General features: G+C 37.8%; 2 protein-coding genes across 4 annotated transcripts in view; one reads left to right on the forward strand and one right to left on the reverse strand.

Annotated features, from left to right (window-relative positions):
* Window positions 1-2,379, reverse strand: part of LOC131968135 (protein mono-ADP-ribosyltransferase PARP14-like) — an 18,456-nt gene extending 16,077 nt beyond the window's left edge. Inside the window, exons 1-2 of the mRNA XM_059328878.1 lie at window positions 2,205-2,379; window positions 1,153-1,271 (exon numbers count right to left, since the gene is read on the reverse strand). Of these exons, the coding sequence (XP_059184861.1) occupies window positions 1,153-1,271; window positions 2,205-2,379 (294 nt within the window). The remainder of the gene's footprint in view (window positions 1-1,152; window positions 1,272-2,204) is intronic.
* A 3,843-nt stretch (window positions 2,380-6,222) lies between these two features.
* LOC131969159 (tripartite motif-containing protein 16-like) lies at window positions 6,223-8,788 on the forward strand. 3 transcript variants are annotated; one of them, XM_059330330.1, is made up of 2 exons: window positions 6,223-7,839; window positions 8,415-8,788. In XM_059330330.1, exons 1-2 carry the CDS (start codon window positions 6,223-6,225, stop codon window positions 8,460-8,462), a joined length of 1,665 nt encoding a protein of 554 aa, XP_059186313.1. In that variant the 3' UTR covers window positions 8,463-8,788. The 3 variants fall into 3 exon arrangements, with proteins under 3 accessions (XP_059186313.1, XP_059186314.1, XP_059186312.1); XM_059330331.1 differs by lacking the exon at window positions 8,415-8,788 and having other exon boundaries at window positions 6,223-7,299; window positions 7,333-8,171; XM_059330329.1 differs by lacking the exon at window positions 8,415-8,788 and having other exon boundaries at window positions 6,223-8,171.
* Window positions 8,789-20,040: the final 11,252 nt, after the last annotated feature.

The raw sequence follows: 20,040 nt of genomic DNA on the forward strand, positions 1-20,040 counted from the left end.
AAAACATAAATCTCAGAATGCAGCACGGCCTTCGGGAGTTTATGAATATTCACATGACTTAAGGGAGACAGTTTTTTTGTCTTCTACAGCTTATCCCACACTGATCAGACAAATTGTCCCATTAGACCAGGGGTGGGCAATTAATGTCCCCAAGGGGCCACATGACCAACACCACGAAGGTTGCAGGGGCCGGACCAAAACTCTGAACTAAATTCTGCTCAATATTAATTTAATCGCTTTATAAAACACAGTAAATTATCTGGTTTTGAGCTGCTACTGACAACAATACATGTTATGATAAGACTGTTGATGTGGAGTAAATCAAATATAGCAGTAAAAAGTAGTAAATACTCCAATCACTATAGCACTATTCCATTTATTTTAAACACAACTGTAAATGACATTTAGCAAGGTTCCTATTTATGGTTTTGTATTATATAGCTTGTTTTTCATGTTTGTACATTTTCAAGGTGTTTTACAATGTTGAGGTGCTTTTATTTTGAAAAAGTGCCGTCCAGTGTGAAACGGGTGCTTTCATTTTGAAAGGTAATGACAGGAAATAACAGGTGGAACAGTTAAATGAAAAAACGAACGGTAAATAATAATGAGTGCGTTAAATTCATATAAAGTTGATATAAAGTATCAAAAGTATCTTCTTCTTCTTCTTCTTCTTCTAAAAGGCTTCTATAGTGGCTGACTGACAGGACACATGGTTTGTTAAAGATTATTTTTTTCTGTCATACATATAAGTGGCTATATTTGTTGTCTTAACTATAGTAAAAGTTTTGTTAGCTAGTGCTAATGTCTGCTATTTTTTTTTTCAAAATGAAAGCACTGCGGTTGTATTGATTTCTAATTTCTTGGTAACCTCACGCGGGCCGGACAAGGACAGCCAACGGGCCGGATGTGGCCCGCGGGCCGCCCAATGCCCAGGTCTGCATTAGAGTCTGAGAATGGTCCGATAAGGAGGAAAAGTTGAATATCATTACTTTAGATATTTGAGGATAAAACAGGAAGTAAATGCTATATAATTGACTTACACCATCACTATGACACTTTTACAGGGCCCACTAAAAATTACATCATAATAGAGTACTCAGGGTTTAAATATAATCTCCGTGGAATGGAAACGCACATTTTGTACAGATTTACCTGTGTTGTTGTTGTTGTTGTTGTTGTTGTCTCGTCAGCTGGTAGGCGAACTGTCACCTTCAACACGCCTTTGTCCAAGCGAATCTCGTGCGCCTCTTTCCTCAAAACATTTTGCTGGTCTGTGAGAAAAGAAACACACTCAGTAAACAAGCCTGATGGTAATAATACGTTTCTTAGGGACAAGGTAAGGTAAGTTAGGCTCTAGTTTAGGGTGACCAAACGTCCTCTTTTGCCCGGACATGTCCACTTTTTACGTCCTGTCCGGGGCGTCCGGCCGGGTTTTATAAATTCACGAAAATGTCCGGTGTTCACTGTTTTTCATAGGACCAGTACACGTGCACGTAAATTGACTGGCGCTTTGCACACAATTTTGCTAGACGTAATTACCAAGAGGCTGCCTAGTGGGCGGGTCAGCGCCGCGCACACACACACACACACAGGGAGACAGAGAGCAGAGCAGACAGAGGGCAGATCGAACAGCTGAGCAGCATTGAACGGGAAATGCTGAAGCGTAAGTGCAGCTTCACAGATGAACTGCAAAAAAAATTTCCGACGTACCGTCCCTGTCGGGACAGGTGGGAGGCGGAGTGCACCGTGTGCAATGCTGGCACATAATGTCTCAGTGTCTAATAAAGGTGCTGGAGATCTCAAAGCTCAAAGACAACTAAAGATGAAAAGTATAGATCCTTTTTGTTTGTTAAGTTAGTATCTTTGTGAGACTCTTCTATTATTTATCTTATTGCAGTTATTAAGAGATATATTGTTGAAGCTAGATTTTCTAACAGAAGAGTTCATATTTAGAACATTATTTCATATTATTTATTAATTTATTTGAAAAGAGTCTACGAGAGCTATTATTTTGTTACAAGTTTTTACAGATTTCATTTTATTTTATTACAGAAGTTAATTTTGCACCATTGAAGCATAATAAAGCATGTTCATCAACCTCCGAGAAGCCTGTCTGAATTTGTGTCTCGAGGCCGTGCCGATTGTCCTCTTTTTTGGAAATCAAAATATGGTCACCCTAGTCTAGTTCTCCAGGCCAAACTTACCCTCCTCTCTGCGGAAGCGCACCACCGCCGTCTTGCTGCCTTTCGCATATTCAACTTCGCAGTCGCCACCGTGAGCTTTCTTACTCTGGAAGTGTTTTATTAACTTGTTTTTTAGTCTCGGTAAGTCGTTTTCCTCAAACTCGACGAGCAGAGCAAAAGAATATGCATCCGCCATCGCTGCTGGCCCGACTCCCTCTGCCCTGCTTTACTTTCACTTTTGACATCCTGAGACGCAGTTTGTAACGGTCCGCACCCTTTAACACTGTTTCACTTTCAGCTTCTCCTCGGGACTTTCCAGTCTGTCTTACTTTGTTGATGTTATGAAAAACTCTTGATATAAGAGCACACTTGGGATTTCCCAAATCCGAGCTGTTCATATCTCAATCAAGCAGAAGTTTCCTGTAAAGAGACTGTGACTGTTGGTCAGATTTCTGTGTGATTATCAAAACATATTTGATGCATATTTAAACTGCTATATGTCAGATATTTTAATACATCTTCAAATTAATTCTACGACATCTCAGTTTGGAAATTATGAAAAGCTTGATGCTTTGCCGCTTGCTTTCTTGCAACTAACAGAGCATGATATAACAATGCTAACCACCTATGCCAAAACAAAACGATTACTTGCTCCCTATAAAAGACCCTCGCTTGAGCAGTCGCAAGCTGAGATAACATGACGCAACTATCAGCGAGCCAGATCCAGAATTTTTTCCAGTAGTCTGGAGGGGGGGGGGGCCGCCCGGTCGGCACGGCCGAGAGCTCCTGGCGCCGAAAAATCAGGTAGGAGATCTTTTCTCTCTTTAGATAAAAAGAGCTCTCTGTCGTGTTATTGCTGTGGGGCACCTTCCCTCTGACATATTGGAACCAGAGCCTATAGTATGTAAAGACGACGGAGGTTCAAATCAGTCTTTTGTGATTTTTGTGTGTACATACAAAAATAACCACCAATAATATTCTTAATGTGAACCAAAACAATAAGAACAACAGATTTGGAAAATAAAATCTAATTAGAGAAATTAGTGGTTTGGATTGCTGTCTTAGAACAAGGAGAAACAGTGCGCCGACAGATATCGGTTTGGACGGAGAGAGACTCTGCGTCTCACTTAACAAGTCGGCGGCCAGAGGTCCCAGTGGACTGCAGAGAGTTCTGACTGGGGGGCTGGCGAGGTGATCTGAGCCTCAGACGTTCTTTTATGGGGGACTGTTCAGCCGCGGGCTGATCTGAGTCATCGACTGAAAGACGTGCTGTGGGGTCGCCTGGCTGTTTTCAGATTTATTGAAGAGTTTTGCCTGGTTTTTGGGATAAACCAGATGGTTTTGACGGCCTGCCCGGACACGAAGTTGTGATTTTGTTATGCAGCCGTAAGAGATTGCTGTAAAATTCAGAGAGATGCGTTTGTGTTGTGATAAGTAACCAAAACGAGAGAACCGTGGTCGCCACTCCCTAAGGGCACGGCGAGACAGACTTACGGATCTTTTGTGCTTTTGTCTCTGTGAGCCAGAAATTGAAGAAAACAACAGTCCAATATTTTTTTTCATGACTGTATATTGCGGGGTCGTATTTGCATGTGTTTTTTATTATTAGCATTGACTATTATAAGTTTATTATATTATAACGTGAGTTTTCTTTTAACTGCAGTAACTAAATGTTCTTTTGATTTTTGTTGTTTTGTTTTGTCACTGCACCAATCTTCAGAATCAATAAATAAATCCAATTAAGTAAATAAATATATATTAACATGGCAATGTAAATGTAAATGCATTGATGCAGTGAGAGCTGCAGATGGAGCCAGAGTGCCTCATTTTAATAAACCTGTGTTACAACTAGTCTGTGATTTGCTGGTCTCTGTAATACTATCTCACTTAGGAGTAACAGTGTGTAGGCTATATATATGTTTTGTTAATGTAAATACTTAAACAGGGAAATAGAGCTCTTACACTTCAAAGTAGCATACATTTTAAAACCTAGAAAACCCTTTTACTGTATTTTATTTTCTATCATTGACTTTTTTGAATGATCTTGTGTGTCTTTGCTGTACTGTTGGCTGGACAGTATGTTCTGTATAAGCTACCAGATACTCACAATTTCTATTGACCTATTGTCAAGGGATTTAAAGTTTGTGATCTTGATAGAGGAGATACACTTGAAGAACTAACTTCAAAGGATAGCATTCCATGAAAAGTTTTTGTTTTTTTAGTTTTTTAAAGTAAATGACTTATACCTATTAGATCTTTATTGGAGAGTGAAAAAGTTTCGAGACACGTTTATTGCAGGAAAAACTACTTTTGCTCTGAAATGGACAAAAAGTAACTTCAACCTCTCTCTTTCTCTCTCTATCCATGAGGGAAGAGGGGTTTGGGGGTTTAAGTATTATGCAAGCCATTTCATACCAGCCTGTCACTGAGTCTAACATTTACAGTATATGTGGTAAGGGCACCAAAATGGCTGAATGCATAACCCCCACAAGAGATAGGGGACATGCTGTAACTTGTCTATTCTTCCATCATGATTGACAGCCAAAAATATTTTTTTCTTTTGGGGGGGAGGGCAAAGAAACCAACCTAATAAGTGTTTTCCACCATTATCGAAACATACCATCGATAAGAAATGCAACTTGCAATTGCAGACAAAGCATGCCAGAAAAAAATATGATGTTTGATTTAGAATCAAAGTTTCACTTTGCCAATTTCACAGTAGCCAAAATGAGTTGAGTGGATGCAATAATAAGCCAAGCACAGGTTCTGAAAAAATACTGTATTGAGTTGAACATTGAATTAAAAGGCACACAATAATTACAATAACAACAGACTTTTGTACAAGGAAATACAAATACAAATTTAAACAGAGTTTCTAAATTATGCCCTGGAAGAATAATACAAATGATAATACAAAGAAGAAAGTGAAGAACAATGATCAAAACACTTTTCAAGGGATAGTGATCATTTTTTTCCTTTTTTCTGCCTGGACCACCAGTGATGCCACATGTCTCAGCCTTGCCCTCTTCTCTCCTTCAGCAGTCTGTTTCTTGGCCTGCTGCCAGTTGCTTGAGAGCCGTTGTTACGTATGCTCGCGCATCAAGTGGATATATGAAAAAAAAATCTAGCGAGTATATAGGGCGTATACCTGCGTATCACATAGACTACACCACTGCTACTAAGGTGTTCTCTAGTTTAGCCTTATTGATATAAAGTTGGACCACTTCACCTTCAGCCTTGCCAGTCCTCTCACCTCAATAGCATCCACACGTCCTGGAAATACAAGTTAAAGAGAATTTAGAAAGAAGCAATATTACCAGTGTTTCTTTTCTGTAATTTACCGTTAGCTTTACAAGCTCGAAGCTAACTTCAGTAACAATATCTAACTAACATTAGCGTTAGCTAATCATTTTCCACCGGAGCTTTAGCTGGCTAGCAGCTAACGTAATGTTCTCTCGCTGTGTTCAATGACTCAATTCATCAAGCTGTAGCTAACGTTAACTAAGCCTATGTCAACAGAGCTCCTGGGTAACTTAGATATACCAGAAAATATAAAAATTATTGAAACCATCACTCACTAAATTCAGTCCGGTAAATCCAACTTCCAGCTTCTGGTGGTCTGCACTCTGACTCCTCGATGTGCACGCTCTGGTCATGGTGGATACCATACCTTCTCATCAAATCACGTAGGTCAACTGTTTTGGCCTCAAAATGGCGAATTTCGCCGAAAGGTGAGTGATTTTCATGCCTGTTAAACTGAAACACACAGGATAGGTATCACATACAATTATATTACCCTCTAATGATTTGTTACAGCAACCCCTCCCTCTTCTCCTGCTCTCAAACAGCCAGCTCCACTCTGTCCACGTGTTTCCCGGTTCCCTCCCCTTCACATCTACTAGTTAGAAAATGGTTGTTGGGTGCTACCAACATGGTGCTGACTCACTGCACACACACACATGTTGTTCAGATCAGAGCTCAGAGCGGTTTCACTTATGAGGAAGTGAAACTCAGACAGTCGTTGTGACTGAGAGGTGGAATGGCGCAGAAAGGAGTTCAGCTGGACCGGGAAACTTTCTCTTGTTCCATCTGTCTGGATCTACTGAAGAATCCGGTGACGACTACATGTGGACACAGCTACTGTATGAAGTGTATTAAAACACACTGGGATGAAGAGGATAGAAAGGGAATCTACAGCTGCCCTGAGTGCAGACAGACGTTCACACCGAGGCCTGTCCTGCTGAAAAACACCATGTTAGCAGTTTTAGTGGATCAGATGAAGAAGACCGGACTCCCAGCTGCTCCTGCTGATCTCTGCTATGCTGGAGCTGGAGATGTGGCCTGTGATGTCTGCACTGGGAGAAAACTGAAAGCCTTCAAGTCCTGTCTCACCTGTCTGGTCTCTTACTGTGAGAAACACCTCCAGCGTCATTATCATGTAGCTCCGTTATCAAAACACAAGCTGGTGGAGCCCTCCAAGAAGCTGCAGGAGAACATCTGCTCTCAGCACGATGAGGTGATAAAGATGTTCTGCCGTACAGATCAGAAGTCTATCTGTTATCTCTGCTCTGTGGACCAACATAAAGGCCACGACACGATCTCAGCTGCAGCAGAACGGACGGAGAAGCAGAAACAGCTGGAGGTGAGTCGACAAATCGTCAAGCAGAGAATCCAGGACAGAAAGAAAGATGTGAAGCTGCTTCAACAGGAGGTGCAGAACATCAATCGCTCTGCTGATAAAGCAGTGGAGGACAGTGAGAAGATGTTCACTGAGCTGATCCGTCTCATGCAGAAAAGAAGCTCTGAGGTGAAGCAGCAGGTCAGATCCCAGCAGGAAACTGAAGTGAGTCGAGTCAAAGAGCTTCAGGAGAAGCTGCAGCAGGAGATCAGAGAGCTGAAGAGGAAAGACGCTGAGATGAAGAAGCTCTCACACACAGAGGACCACAACCAGTTTCTCCACAGCTACCCCTCACTGTCAGCACTCAGCCCGTCTACATCCAGCATCCAGATCCGTCCTCTGCGCTACTTTGACCACGTGACAGCGGCCGTGTCAGAAGTCAGAGACAAACTGCAGGACGTCCTGAGAGACGAATGGACAGACGTCTCACCGACTGAAGTGGATGTTTTACTGTCAGATTCACCAGCAGAGCCCAGAACCAGAGCTGGATTCTTAAAATATTCATGTGAGATCACACTGGATCCAAACACAGCACACACACGGCTGTTATTATCTGAGGGGAACAGAAAAGCAACATACAAGAGGGATGAACAGTCCTATCCAAGTCACCCAGACAGATTCACTCTTTATGAGCAGGTCCTGAGTAGAGAGAGTCTGACTGGACGATGTTACTGGGAGGTGGAGTGGAGAGGGCGTGAAGTTGATGTAGCAGCTTCATACAAGAACATCAGCAGATGGGAGTCGGTTGACTCTAGATTTGGATGCAATGACAAGTCTTGGTCTTTAGAATGTTACAACAACAAATATACATTTTGGTACAACGATATCAAAACTCCCGTCTCAGGTCCTCAGTCCTCCAGATACGGAGTGTACCTGGATCACAGAGCAGGTATTCTGTCCTTCTACAGCGTCTCTGAAACCATGACCCTCCTCCACAGAGTCCAGACCACGTTCACTCAGCCGCTCTATGCTGGATTTGTGGTTGGTTGCCGTGTAGGAGCCAATGCTGAGTTCTGTAAACTCAAAAAACCGTCATGAAAGGAACAGCAGGTAAAAATGTGTTTTAACTCTTACAGCTCCCATATTGTTCACCTTTGTGGTGTTTTATTTCAAGTTTTTATATCTATAAGAGGATAAATTTGTAGTTTTATGTGCTAAAACCATCTCAGTTCAGTTGTTCATCTGCTCTCTCAGCCTCCTTCTGCAGCTCCAGCAACTCAGATCATTTTGGGCCTGTCTCATTAATATTCATGACCCTTTCTTCTGATTGGATGACAGTCTAGAGTGACACCCGGCCAGGCTAACCACAGTTAGCGGTTTGCAGCCTCGGTTAAACTAACCGGTGAAAGCAAAAAGACGATGACCACCGCTGAGGCAGATGTTGTCAGACTTTACATGTTAGAGCCTGATGATGCTTCCCTCTGACTCAAACATGAAATATATTACTGGTTCACTTACAGGTTGCAGATTTAGAGTCGGACACGATAATGTGTATACTGCCGTATCCTATAGGAGCAGCTTCTTTGAGTGACAGATTTTTAGAAAGTAGTCAGAAAATATATTTTCACAGTATTTTTATAGCAACTGCACCTGCTTTATAATCACAAGACTTGTAACTCGTGTTTTTCTACAATATGGGACCTTTAAACTGATTTCTTTCCATGTTTGTTGCTGAGAGCTCATCGTTGTGGCATTTCTTCTCTGCAGAGATCAGCTGTCAATCAAACATTGTGGGCGGGGCTTTGACATCTGCTCATTAGTTGTTCTGTAAATGTTTGACTTTCCTTCCTGTGTCTGTTGAGCCACGGAGGCTTTCACTGCTCATGATGACTGTTGTTCACCTCAACTCATATTTCTCTGCAGGAAAATGTCAATTTCTCTGAGCTCCAAATGTTTGTTGAATATTTGTATGTTGTTGTTGTTGTTGTTTTTTATGCATGTGTCTGAAGAGAGAAAGCTCCAGATATTCAAAGAAATGTGTAAAAAACAAAAACAAAACTAGAACTATATCTACATTTATTTGTTCGTTAGACCAAATGTTACTGTTATAATCAAAGCACAAATGAGGCTCTATGATGTATTATAGAACTATAATTATCATGTTCATAATCAATAAGGAAATTGTCATTATTATCTTGTATATCTCTGAGATTCTGATCAAACTAACTGATTGTGTGGATGAAGTGAATCTGTACAAGAAATCACTGAACAAAAATCATTTAACAAACTTCACTGATGGGATGTGTGAAAAAACTGTTTATATAATGAATAAACAAACATAAATAAAGTATTTTCTTCTGGTCTTAATTCCAGGGTTTGATATAAAGCTGATGGATAAATGATGAGACTAATATGAGATATAACTGAGGCTGTTCTCCTGAAACAACACAAAGTTCACTGTTCATGTTGAGAGCAGAAGAACATTTGACAGTCAGTCTCTCATTTCTCCAACAAAAGCTGTTTTAATGAGGAAAGTTCAAAGGTCAGAGTTTTATATCACTTGTTGCTTTTACAGCCAAGATTTGGTTTGTGCTCTTAGTTGATAAAAGGATTTATTACAGACACATTCCTGACACATATACATGCTACTAAACTTGTAAATCTAGTGAAGTCAACAAGGAAGAAAACTCTAATCTATTGTCTTAATGTTTACCTGTTGACTCAGAAGAGTTTTCCGGCTAAAAGTTGAAATGAGCAGTGAGTTTAAAAGAGAAATGAGCTCTGTTGTAAACGAGAGTTGAACAAAATGTCAAGGATCCTTTCTTCAGAGTCGCCCCCAGAGGCCAGAGTCCTTCCTGTATCACTGCTGACTGCTGGCAACTCAAACACCCACAGTCATTTAACCCATTTAGGCCTAAAACGGCTGTAAAAAATGCCTGTAAAACCTCTGGGCAATTGTGAAAGAACCCCTAAAACCTGAAGTTTTTCTGGAAATTCAACAGAAGATTTTTCAGCCTCTGTAGCAGATAGAAATGAAATTCATAAAGTATTTGAGAGCTTATACCCGTGGCTTTCATGAGAAGTTGAGTTTATTTGTCCAAACTTTCAATACAATTTTTTTTTAAATCAACAGACTCAGCAAATGTTACATCTGACTGAATAAAAATCCTATCCATAATACTAATACATGCCCATTAGCAAGATGCAAACATGATATGACCATTGGAAGAAATAGACATAGTTCTCATTATCCTACTGTAATAAAAATAATAATAATAATTATCATAATAATAATAATAATAATACATATTATATAGTGCACTTTTCAGGGTTCTCAATGACGCATAAAGTAATATAAGACATAAACAGTCATGATTTCTTATATCATCATCACAATCAATTATTATTATTATTATTATTATTATTATTATTATTAATATTAATATATTATTAATAATATTATTATTATCTCCAGATGGCCACAAATCTGTCTGTTCTTCGGTGAAAATATGTCGTCTAAAAACATATTCCTCATCCATAAATGTCGGTCGATTGGTTCCGAGGGTTCAAAGTCGGATCAGCAATAAAATCATCGGTGCTGTTTTCATCAGATCTCTTCCGTCACTTCCTGCTGAGCTCCTCCGCTATAGTCGTCTTCCACCACGATTTGGAAGTTTGAAGTTCTGGAAAAGTCCCATGATGCATTGCGACACTCCCACATGTATTCTGATCATGATTCTGATGCATTTCATTGGCCAAGAGACCGAAAATAGGTGGAAAAAAATACAAATACTACAAAACGACGTATCCGCTTTCCCGGCCTTAATGGTAGAATAACACATCGCCCCCGGTTTTAATAGTAGAAATGCGGTAATGCTTTCCCGCCTTAAATGGGTTAAAGGATGCAGGATAAAATGTGTTTTAACTTTTAAAGCTCCCATATTGTTCCCCTTTGTTGTGTTGTTATTAAAGTTTTGACACCTAAAAGGAGATAAATTTGTAGTTTTACATTCTAAAAATGATCTCAGATCAGTTGTTCATCTGCTCTCTCAGCCTCCTTCTGCAGCTCAGATCATTTTGGGCCTGTCTCATTAATATTCATGAGCCTTTCTTCTGATTGGCTGACAGTCTTGAGTGACACCCGGCCAGGCTAACCACAGTTAACGGTTTGCAGCCTTGGTTAAACTCACCGGTGAATGCAAAAAGACGATGGCCACCGCTGAGGAAGATGTTGTCAGACATGTTACATGTTAGAGTCACAGCCTGAATCCCAGATGATCTAAAAAAGCCTCCACAGTTGTATTTTATGAAGCACTTTGTAACTTTTGTTTGAAAGGCGACAGACGAACACAAACATACACAATATGCTCACACACAGTGTGTCTTTATAGTCCGTTAGCCTAGCTTGGGGTTCCTATAACCTTTGTTTTTTTCCTCTTTGACCGGCGCAGGCTAATGTTTCCCATAGACTTCAATTCATTATGCTAAGCTAGCGCACTGTGCTAACTCTAGATACGACTTAATTATCAACTTATTTAAAACATTTGCAAATCATTTAACACTATACATTGTGAGTGACTGTTTACTTACCCTCTTTTTTTCTTCTTCTCTGAATGAGAGTTGGAGTGTGACCAGAGCAGAGTACTTCTTCTTCTTTGGTGCATATATTTAAAAATCGACTCAGACGAACTGATTGGCAGCTCTGGTGGTGGCCAGCAGGTTGGCCAATCATATATCAGGGGTAGCCGGTGCCCCCCCTGGATAGTAATACATATTAAAGTCTCTGTTTAATAATAAATAATAAATAATAAATGAAAATGATGAAATGAAATGAAAAGAATATCAGACGATTCAACAGAATCACAGAGTAAATGGAACGATGATGTTTTGATGTTTAATAATCTTGTCGTAATGATTAATAAATCACTCCAAGAACACCGAGTGGAGGATCTACCTCCAGTATTAACTTCCTCTGACGGCGATAAGCAGCTTAAAGTCTGAGTTTTCGGCGAGACGAGACGGGATTCTGGCTGCCGCCGAGGAAACTAAGAAAGATGTTGTTCACAGCTCACGTGGAGTTTCTTTACATCAATAAAATCTGAACAACTGAAGCTAAAAGGTTATTTAAGCTAATAAACCATAATAATTAATATAAGTATTGAAATTTGGCCACAAAAAAAATACAAAAATCTGACACATACTCTCATTACATTTTGCTAAATAAACACAAAACATGTTGATCCAAAATATTTCTAAATGTAGAACATGAAAAAAATATTCCTTCACACTCTGCAAGTTATTTGAACTATTTAGTATTTAAGGAATTATCATTTTTATGAGCCGAGAAGTGTTGATGGTTTAATCCGTAACAGAAATATTTGGTGTTTATGATTATTGTGATGTTGTTTATTTGAGTTTCTTTAAATTCTTCATATGTATAAAATCTGAACAACTGAAGCTAAAAGATTATTTAAGTTAATAAACCATAATATTGAATATTTCTCTCTGGCTCCAACACGCTTTATAATACAGCTTAGCTCCGCCCACAGCGTGACGTGATGATGTCATACATAGAATGTCCAATCATTAATGATATTGCATCAGCCATCTCTTTATTGTATTATGATCCCATAGAACAGCTATTCTCAACCTTGGGGTCGGGACCCCAATTGGGGTCCTGAGATGATTTCTGGGGGTCGCCAAATCATTTTGGAAGTCAGCTCTGTCTCCACTGTGTTAAAGTGTTCATGTGTTTTAGTCTTCTTGGTCATTTCATGTATTTTTTTTGTCATTTTGTGGGGGTTTTTGGTCATTTTGTGTCTTTTTTTTTGGTCATTTTGTGTCTTTTTTGGCCATTTTGTCTTTTTCTGCTAATTTTGTAGTCAATTTGTGTCTTTTTTGGTCATTTTGTTTCCTTTTTTTGTCATTTTCTGTCTTTTTTTAGTCATTTTGTGTCTTTTTTTTGTAAATTTGTGTCTTTTTGTGGTCATTTGTTGTCATTTTCTGGTCAATTTGAGTCCTTTTTTGCTTAATTTTATGTAAATATTTGGTCATTTTGGTCAGAGAGATGTTTTAGTTGTTGTCTGCATTATTAGTTGTCCAAATTCGTCGTATCAATTGAGTTTGTCTGATCTGAACTGTGAGACTCTGTTCAGTGAGACAACATGCATGTTAAATTGGGGGTCGCGACTCAAAAAGGTTGAGAACTACTACCATAGAAAATCAAGGACACAAATACAGATGATTAAGATGAAAAAGATAATAGTAAAAAGTCTAACATGTTAGTAAAATTATAATAATTTGGTGACATGGTTATAAGCTAATATTAAATGAGTAATTAGCTGTAGTTTGATTTCATTTATGACTGTTTCTTGACTGGTTATTATATCTTTTTGCAGCTCTCCGTACACATGGCCCCGTGTGTTTCACTGAATCTCTTTTCTCTTGCTCTGCCCCTTGTTGTTTAACCTCCTGAGGTTCTTCTCTCCCTTCGGACGACGGCATTTCTTCCCCGTGTTTTTCAGGAGTGCCTGTTTCTCCTGCCAGTCGTAGGAGTCCTCCAGCAGCACCTTTCCTCTGCAGGTGTAGCTGATGTAGGACCAGGTGAGGACGGAGCCGCTGCATGACCTGAACACACAATCATTTATATATATATTAGGGTTGTCACCATACTAAAATGTTCAACTTGATACCGATACTCAGGAAAATATTCGATACTCGATACCATTTTCAATACCACCAGGATAAAAACAAAGACCCCAAAATGATTAACAAGAAAAATGCAACATGTAAAAATGAACAGAACCACAGGTTAAATATTTATAATAAAATCAGTTGTGCAAAAAGAAACTGCAACTATGATAACAAGCTTCAGGTCTGAGGTAGTGCAAAAAATAAATAAATAAATAAATACAATAAACAATAACAATTAGAACAATATTTTGGATGCTGTGAACAATATTAGGAAAGCTTGATTAGTCGACTTTTCTCTGCTTCATTCTGGGACTTCAAGAGAGAAAATAACACTTTTCAGTCACCAACATTTATGTAAACTTATTAACTCTATGCTTATGTATACTGACACTGTGTCAATAAACGTAATATGGGCGTACTACGTGCCTGATTTATTTATTTAAGTTGTTTATAATCATTAAACTTTAATTGCTAGCTGCGGCTAATGGCTAATAATAACACGGCCACCACAACATCAGTAATAGGTCAGTTTGAAACAAAAGGTCGGGGGGAATCGATACTTTTGAAAATGAGTATCGTATCCAGATACAACATTTTAGTATCGATACTTTTTTGAGTATCAATACTTTTGACAACCCTAATATAAATATATATATATATAAATCTACGAAACCGGTCCATTTCATGAGCTTACAAAAATGTCAACATTAGGGCCTGGACTTGATTAAAAAAATTAATCTAATTAATTAGCGGTTCTGTAATTAATTAATCGAAATTAATCACATTTTAGTCGCATATAAATATTTATAATAATAATAATAAACTTTATTTGTATAGCACTTTTCTTAACAAAGTCACAAAGTGCTTTACAGGCAAGAGATAAAAACAGAGTGGAAGACAAAATTACAATAAAACAACAAAGCAAAGTAAAGTGCAATGCAGACAAGTTGGAATCACAAATGTCAAAACAGAGAAAGAGGCACGAGCTGGGGGAGAAAACAACCAGGAGATTAAGTTGAAAAGGCTTTGTGATAAAAGGAAGTTTCCAGTAGAGATTTAAAAGAGGCTAGTGATGAAGCCTTTGAATTTGACCTGAGAACAGTGAGAAGTCATTTTTTTCACATGGATTTTTAGTATACCATTGAATAATGACTGAATACATAAGCTTAAGCAACACAAATATTGTTTATTTTTGTTCAAGTCCAACAGACCAGTGCAATTTTTGCCATTAAGTGTAGCAATAGCATATTTATAAATATAGTCCATTTCATAAATCCAGGTAGCCTATAGGTAGGTAGACCTTCTGTAAACTAGAATACTTTGGTTTTTTAAGTAAAACACAATCCACGCTAGCTAGCTCACTAGCCGCTAGCTGCTATATGTTTAGCATTGAGGTGATACTTGAGGCTGGATGTGCTGCTATGGTGATATGTGAATTCCTTGTTGCCTAGCAACACAACCATGCTCTTATCGATCAGTGTCTGTTGTTGTGTCTTTTTTAGTCATTTTGTGTGTTTTTTGGTCATTTTGAGTCTTTTTTTGGTAATTTTCTGTCTTTTTTGTCTTTTTTTTGTCATTTTGTGTCTTTTTTGTCATTTTGTGTCTTCTGTGTTGTTGTTTTTTGGTCATTCGGTCTTCTCATTTTGTGTCTTTTTTTTGTCATTTTGTGTCTTTTTTTGTCATTTTGTGTGTTTTTTTTTGTCATTTTGTGTCTTTTTTTGTCATTTTGTGTCTTTTTTTCCGTCATTTGTGTCTGTTGTGTCTTTTTTAGTTATTTTGTGATTTTTTTTTGTGTCATTTTGTGTCATTTGTCTGAACTCATCAACGCTAGTTGGTGCTCCAGTATAATCGGTCCTCCTGAAACTCATCCAGTGAGAAACGTTCCGCGGTGCAAAAATAAGTGCCATTAAAATGCGTAAATTTTTTTAATGCGTTCATTTTGGTGTGCTTAATTAATCTTAATTAACGTGTTAAGGTCCCGGCCCTAGTCAAAATGTATTTTTAAAGGATCAGACCTGTTAATGTAAGTGTTTTAAATTACATAATGCATATTCCAATGTCATTGTTAATATAAATCTTACACTTTTTAGTTATCTTTACCAAGGACATGTCCGAAAAGTCAGACATGGAATTTGCATCTGAAATATTAATTTTAAAAAATAATAATTTTTTTAACCAAATTTTAATTAATATCATGTCAGTCATTGATACTATACAATATGTTTTTAAAAATTAAAAGTATAATTTCTCATATAAAAATCATGATTTATGCCCGTCCCATAGTTTATCAAACTATAATCATGATTATATACGACAGAACATTTAAATAACATTGTGGTATAAATAAAGCTACACACACACACACACACACGTACCCGTAGACGCTGGGGTCCATGTACTGTAAGACCTCTCTGTAGCGGAGAGGATAATCCCAAATCTGAACGTCTGTCACTTGGCCGTCAAAACTGAAAAAGTCAATTGTAACCGGATAACCTGTCCAGAAATACTGAACACACAAACAGAACAAAGGTTATACACAGACAATAGTGTTTAAATATGATTACATACAAAATTCAAACACTTCAAGGGTTTGTAATCCTTAATATGAAACACAGTAAACTGCATCTATCTGTTAAAGGGCCTATAAAGAGGAAGTTTGAATTAGTCCATTCATATATCTGATCTTTTTTCAGCAGGATTAAGTGTTAAATTAGTGGTAAGTACAAAATGACCTCAAAGAGACACACAATGACCACAAAGAGATACAAAATGACCACAAAGAGATACAAAATGACCACAAAGAGACACAAAATGACCACAAAGAGATACAAAATGACCACAAAGAGACACAAAATGACCACAAAGAGATACAAAATGACCACAAAGAGACACAAAATGACCACAAACAGACACAAAGTTACCACAAAGAGACACAAAATGACCACTTTTCTTTTGCTAACTTTTATTCACCAATGGTCTGCTAACATCAATGTTTCCCTAAAGGTCAATGGAGGAAAATGGTTCAATTCAATAAAGGTAAAGTCTGATCATGTAGTAAACACATCCAGAAATACACAAAATACACATTGGTTTTTTATAAGAAGACATTATGAACAGAACATTTAAGTTGCTTCCAAACTTTTGGTCTGTAGTGTAAGTTTGTTGTTATCATTATATTTATCCAAACAAATGTACCTTTAGTTGCATCAGGCATTAAAATTAACAAGAAATTGAAGAAACAAGGGTGGTCTTTAATAATTAAGAACCAGAATTAACTGATAATAAAGTGCCTGTATGTAGAATTTAGACACGTAAAAAAATAGATTTTGTGTTAAATTACTCTTTGAGTCTACCTGCCTTTAATAAATGAATTCATAGCGGTAAAACATGCTTCAGTATGTTCTTCTGTGTTCTCACCTGAGCAGACAGCGTCTTCCTGATGCTCATGTTGGAGCCGCTGAACACCTGAGCCACGTTCTTCACTGAGTCCACGGTGATGCAGACTCTGGTCCAGATGTCCTCCTCAAGGTTTGTCCAGAGCTTGAAGTCAGGTTTCAGGTAGAAGCGGTTGGTCCGGTAGAGGCCAAAGGTCAGCCAGTAGCCAGAGTTACTGACGGCCACCCTCAGAGGACTGCTGCTGGATTTACTGAGCAGGAAGAGAGTCAGGAGGTTCTCCTGGTCATCGCTCAGGTAACGCAGACACACAGACACACCTGCAGGTCACATGGGGAGGGTTGGTCCACAACATTACATTAAGAGACTCAAAATGTTATCTAAGAGACACAAAATGACCAAAAAAAGACACCAATTAAGAGACACAAAATGACCACAAAGAGATACAAAATGACCACAAAGAGACACAAAGAGACACAAAGTGACCACAAAAAGATACAAAATGACCACAAAGAGATACAAAATGACCACAAAAAGATACAAAATTACCAAAAGAGACACAAAATGACTACAAAGAGACACAAAATGACCACAAAGAGATACAAAATGACCACAAAGAGACACAAAATGACCACAAAGAGACACAAAGTGACCACAAAAAGATACAAAATGACCACAAAGAGACACAAAATGACCACAAAGAGACACAAAATGACTACAAAGAGATACAAAATGACCACAAACAGACACAAAATGACCACAAAGAGACACAAAGTGACCACAAAAAGATACAAAATGACCAAAAGAGACACAAAGTTACCAAGAAAAGACACTAAATGATACTAAATGACCAAAGAGGCACAAAATACCTCAAAGACACACAATGACTTTACAGAAACTGATGTATTATGCACTCTATAAAAAATGTTTTTTCAATTTACCTCTTTGACCTCAAATTTGAATGATGATTACAATGCAGTTAGTGAATGTACTCACCTGCAGTGGGAGATGCTGTGGACCAGGGGGTGGTGTAGGGAGGACGGGTCGGAGAGGGACGGACCCGGGAGGGACGGACCCCGTAGGGACGGACCCAGTAGGGACGTTTTGGGACGGGACGGTCCCAGTAGGAATGGACCGGGTCGGGACGGACCGGGTCGGGACGGACCGGGTCAGGAAGCTGTGTATATGAGGGGAGGGCATTGTCTGGAGAATAATATGGTGAATGGAAGGATATTGGGTCCTTATTTGCAGACACCGTGATCATCTTCATGTTTAAATCAAGTCCTGTTCCTGTTCCTGTTCCTGTTCCTGTTCCTGTTCCTGATCCTATTCCTGTTCCTGGAGAAAGAAACAAAGAAACAAGTTGTGAGCATAATTTTTCATGTTTTTTTCCCCATGCATCCTTAGATTATACACTGTTAAAAAATGTTTCAAGAAATTACAGTAAACCCCTTCAAATTATATCAGAAATGGGTCGTAAAATTTAAAATTGTATATCACTGTTGTAGACACTTTTAATTACCGTAAATCAAAAAATAGCACAAAACTGTAACTTTTACTGTCATTAACTGTAGGAAACACAAAGTTTTGCTGTAAAAATATAACATTTTTATGTAAAATTAATGTAGAAATACCATAATGACACAATTACCCTAAAAATAACGGGAATATTCAGTCTAAATAACAGTTTTTGCTGATATTTACATTTAAATGTACAGTAGAAAACCCACTCACTGTATTTTTTACGGTGAAGTTCTGGCAACCACAGCTGCCGGTATTTTACCGTAAATTAAACAGATTATTTTTTACAGTTTACAATACAGTTTTAGGAGAGTTATTTTTTCATGCCCTTCAATTAGATTAGTAATATAATGTGTTATTTACACTTTTTGTATTGAATGACTGAACGTTCTAATGTATTGAGATGCTCCTGTAGAAGCAGATGCAGGCACACAACTTGTTGCAGTTAAAAACAAAGAACTTCAGGGAAACGCTGAGCGTCAATAAAACAAAAGCAAACTGGAAGGGCACTCGAAAAACACAGACTCTGCCTTTTTCACAATGCTGATGAAAGAAAAACATCTTGTGTATCGGCCCTCTGTGGTTTAGGTTGGAGATGTTGTTGTTTATATTTATTGCGACATTTCGGGTGCTTGACCTTTTCGCCTGATGAAAGTCAAGCACCAGAAATGTTGCAAGATAAACAATCATGGAACAAATTATTAGACCTCCTTGTTTTCTTCAATTTCTTGTTCATTTTAATATCTGGCTATCTCTAATATATCTGGATATCTCTAACAACAAAAATATCTGATAAGAGTTTAATTTAAGTGCTGATATCTAGACATTTAACATGGTTTTATTGATAATAACCAACATCCTTATCAAGAAAACCATGTATATGTCTCGATGTCAGCTCCAACTGAAACGCTGCTCTGCTGGGGAACAGAACAGATTCTTTGGTCATTTTGTTAGTCATTTCTTTTGCCCTTTTTGGTGGTAATTTTGTGTCTTTTTTTGGTAATTTAGTGTCTGTTTTGATCATTTTTACATCTTTTTTGGTCAATTTGTTTCTATTTAGATAATTTTGTGTGCTTTTTTGGTCATTTTGTGTCTTTGTTGATCATTTTTGCATCTATTTTTGGTCATTTTATGTCTTTTTTTAGTCATTAGTCATCTTTTTTGGTCAGTTCTTTTCTATTTCAATAATTGTCTTTCCTTTTTTGGCCATTTTTAAATCTATCTATAAGAGTTTAATTTAAGAGCTGATATCTAGACATTTAACACGATTTTCTAGATATTGATTTTGGTTATTAACAAGAAAACCATGGAAAATGTCTAGATATCAGCTCTTAAATTAAACTCTTATCAGATATTTTTTGTTATTTGTCCAAACAAATGAACCTTTAGTTGAACCAGACATTAAAATTAACAAGAAACTGAAGAAAACAAAGGTCTAATATTCATTTCCATGACTGTAGATACATTTCAGCTACTCATCTCCCAGTTAAAAATGTTTAAAAATACTTTTCTTCAAAAACTTTTTAATTAAAAATATGCTATATATATATATATATATATGTATATATATATATAATGGAAAGTAAAATATTCATAATGTCTTTAAGGTCATGTCCAGTGGTGGAATAAATT

The sequence above is a fragment of the Centropristis striata genome, chromosome 3 (assembly GCF_030273125.1).
Source record: "Centropristis striata isolate RG_2023a ecotype Rhode Island chromosome 3, C.striata_1.0, whole genome shotgun sequence".
In the NCBI taxonomy this organism is placed as follows: Eukaryota; Metazoa; Chordata; class Actinopteri; order Perciformes; family Serranidae; genus Centropristis; species Centropristis striata.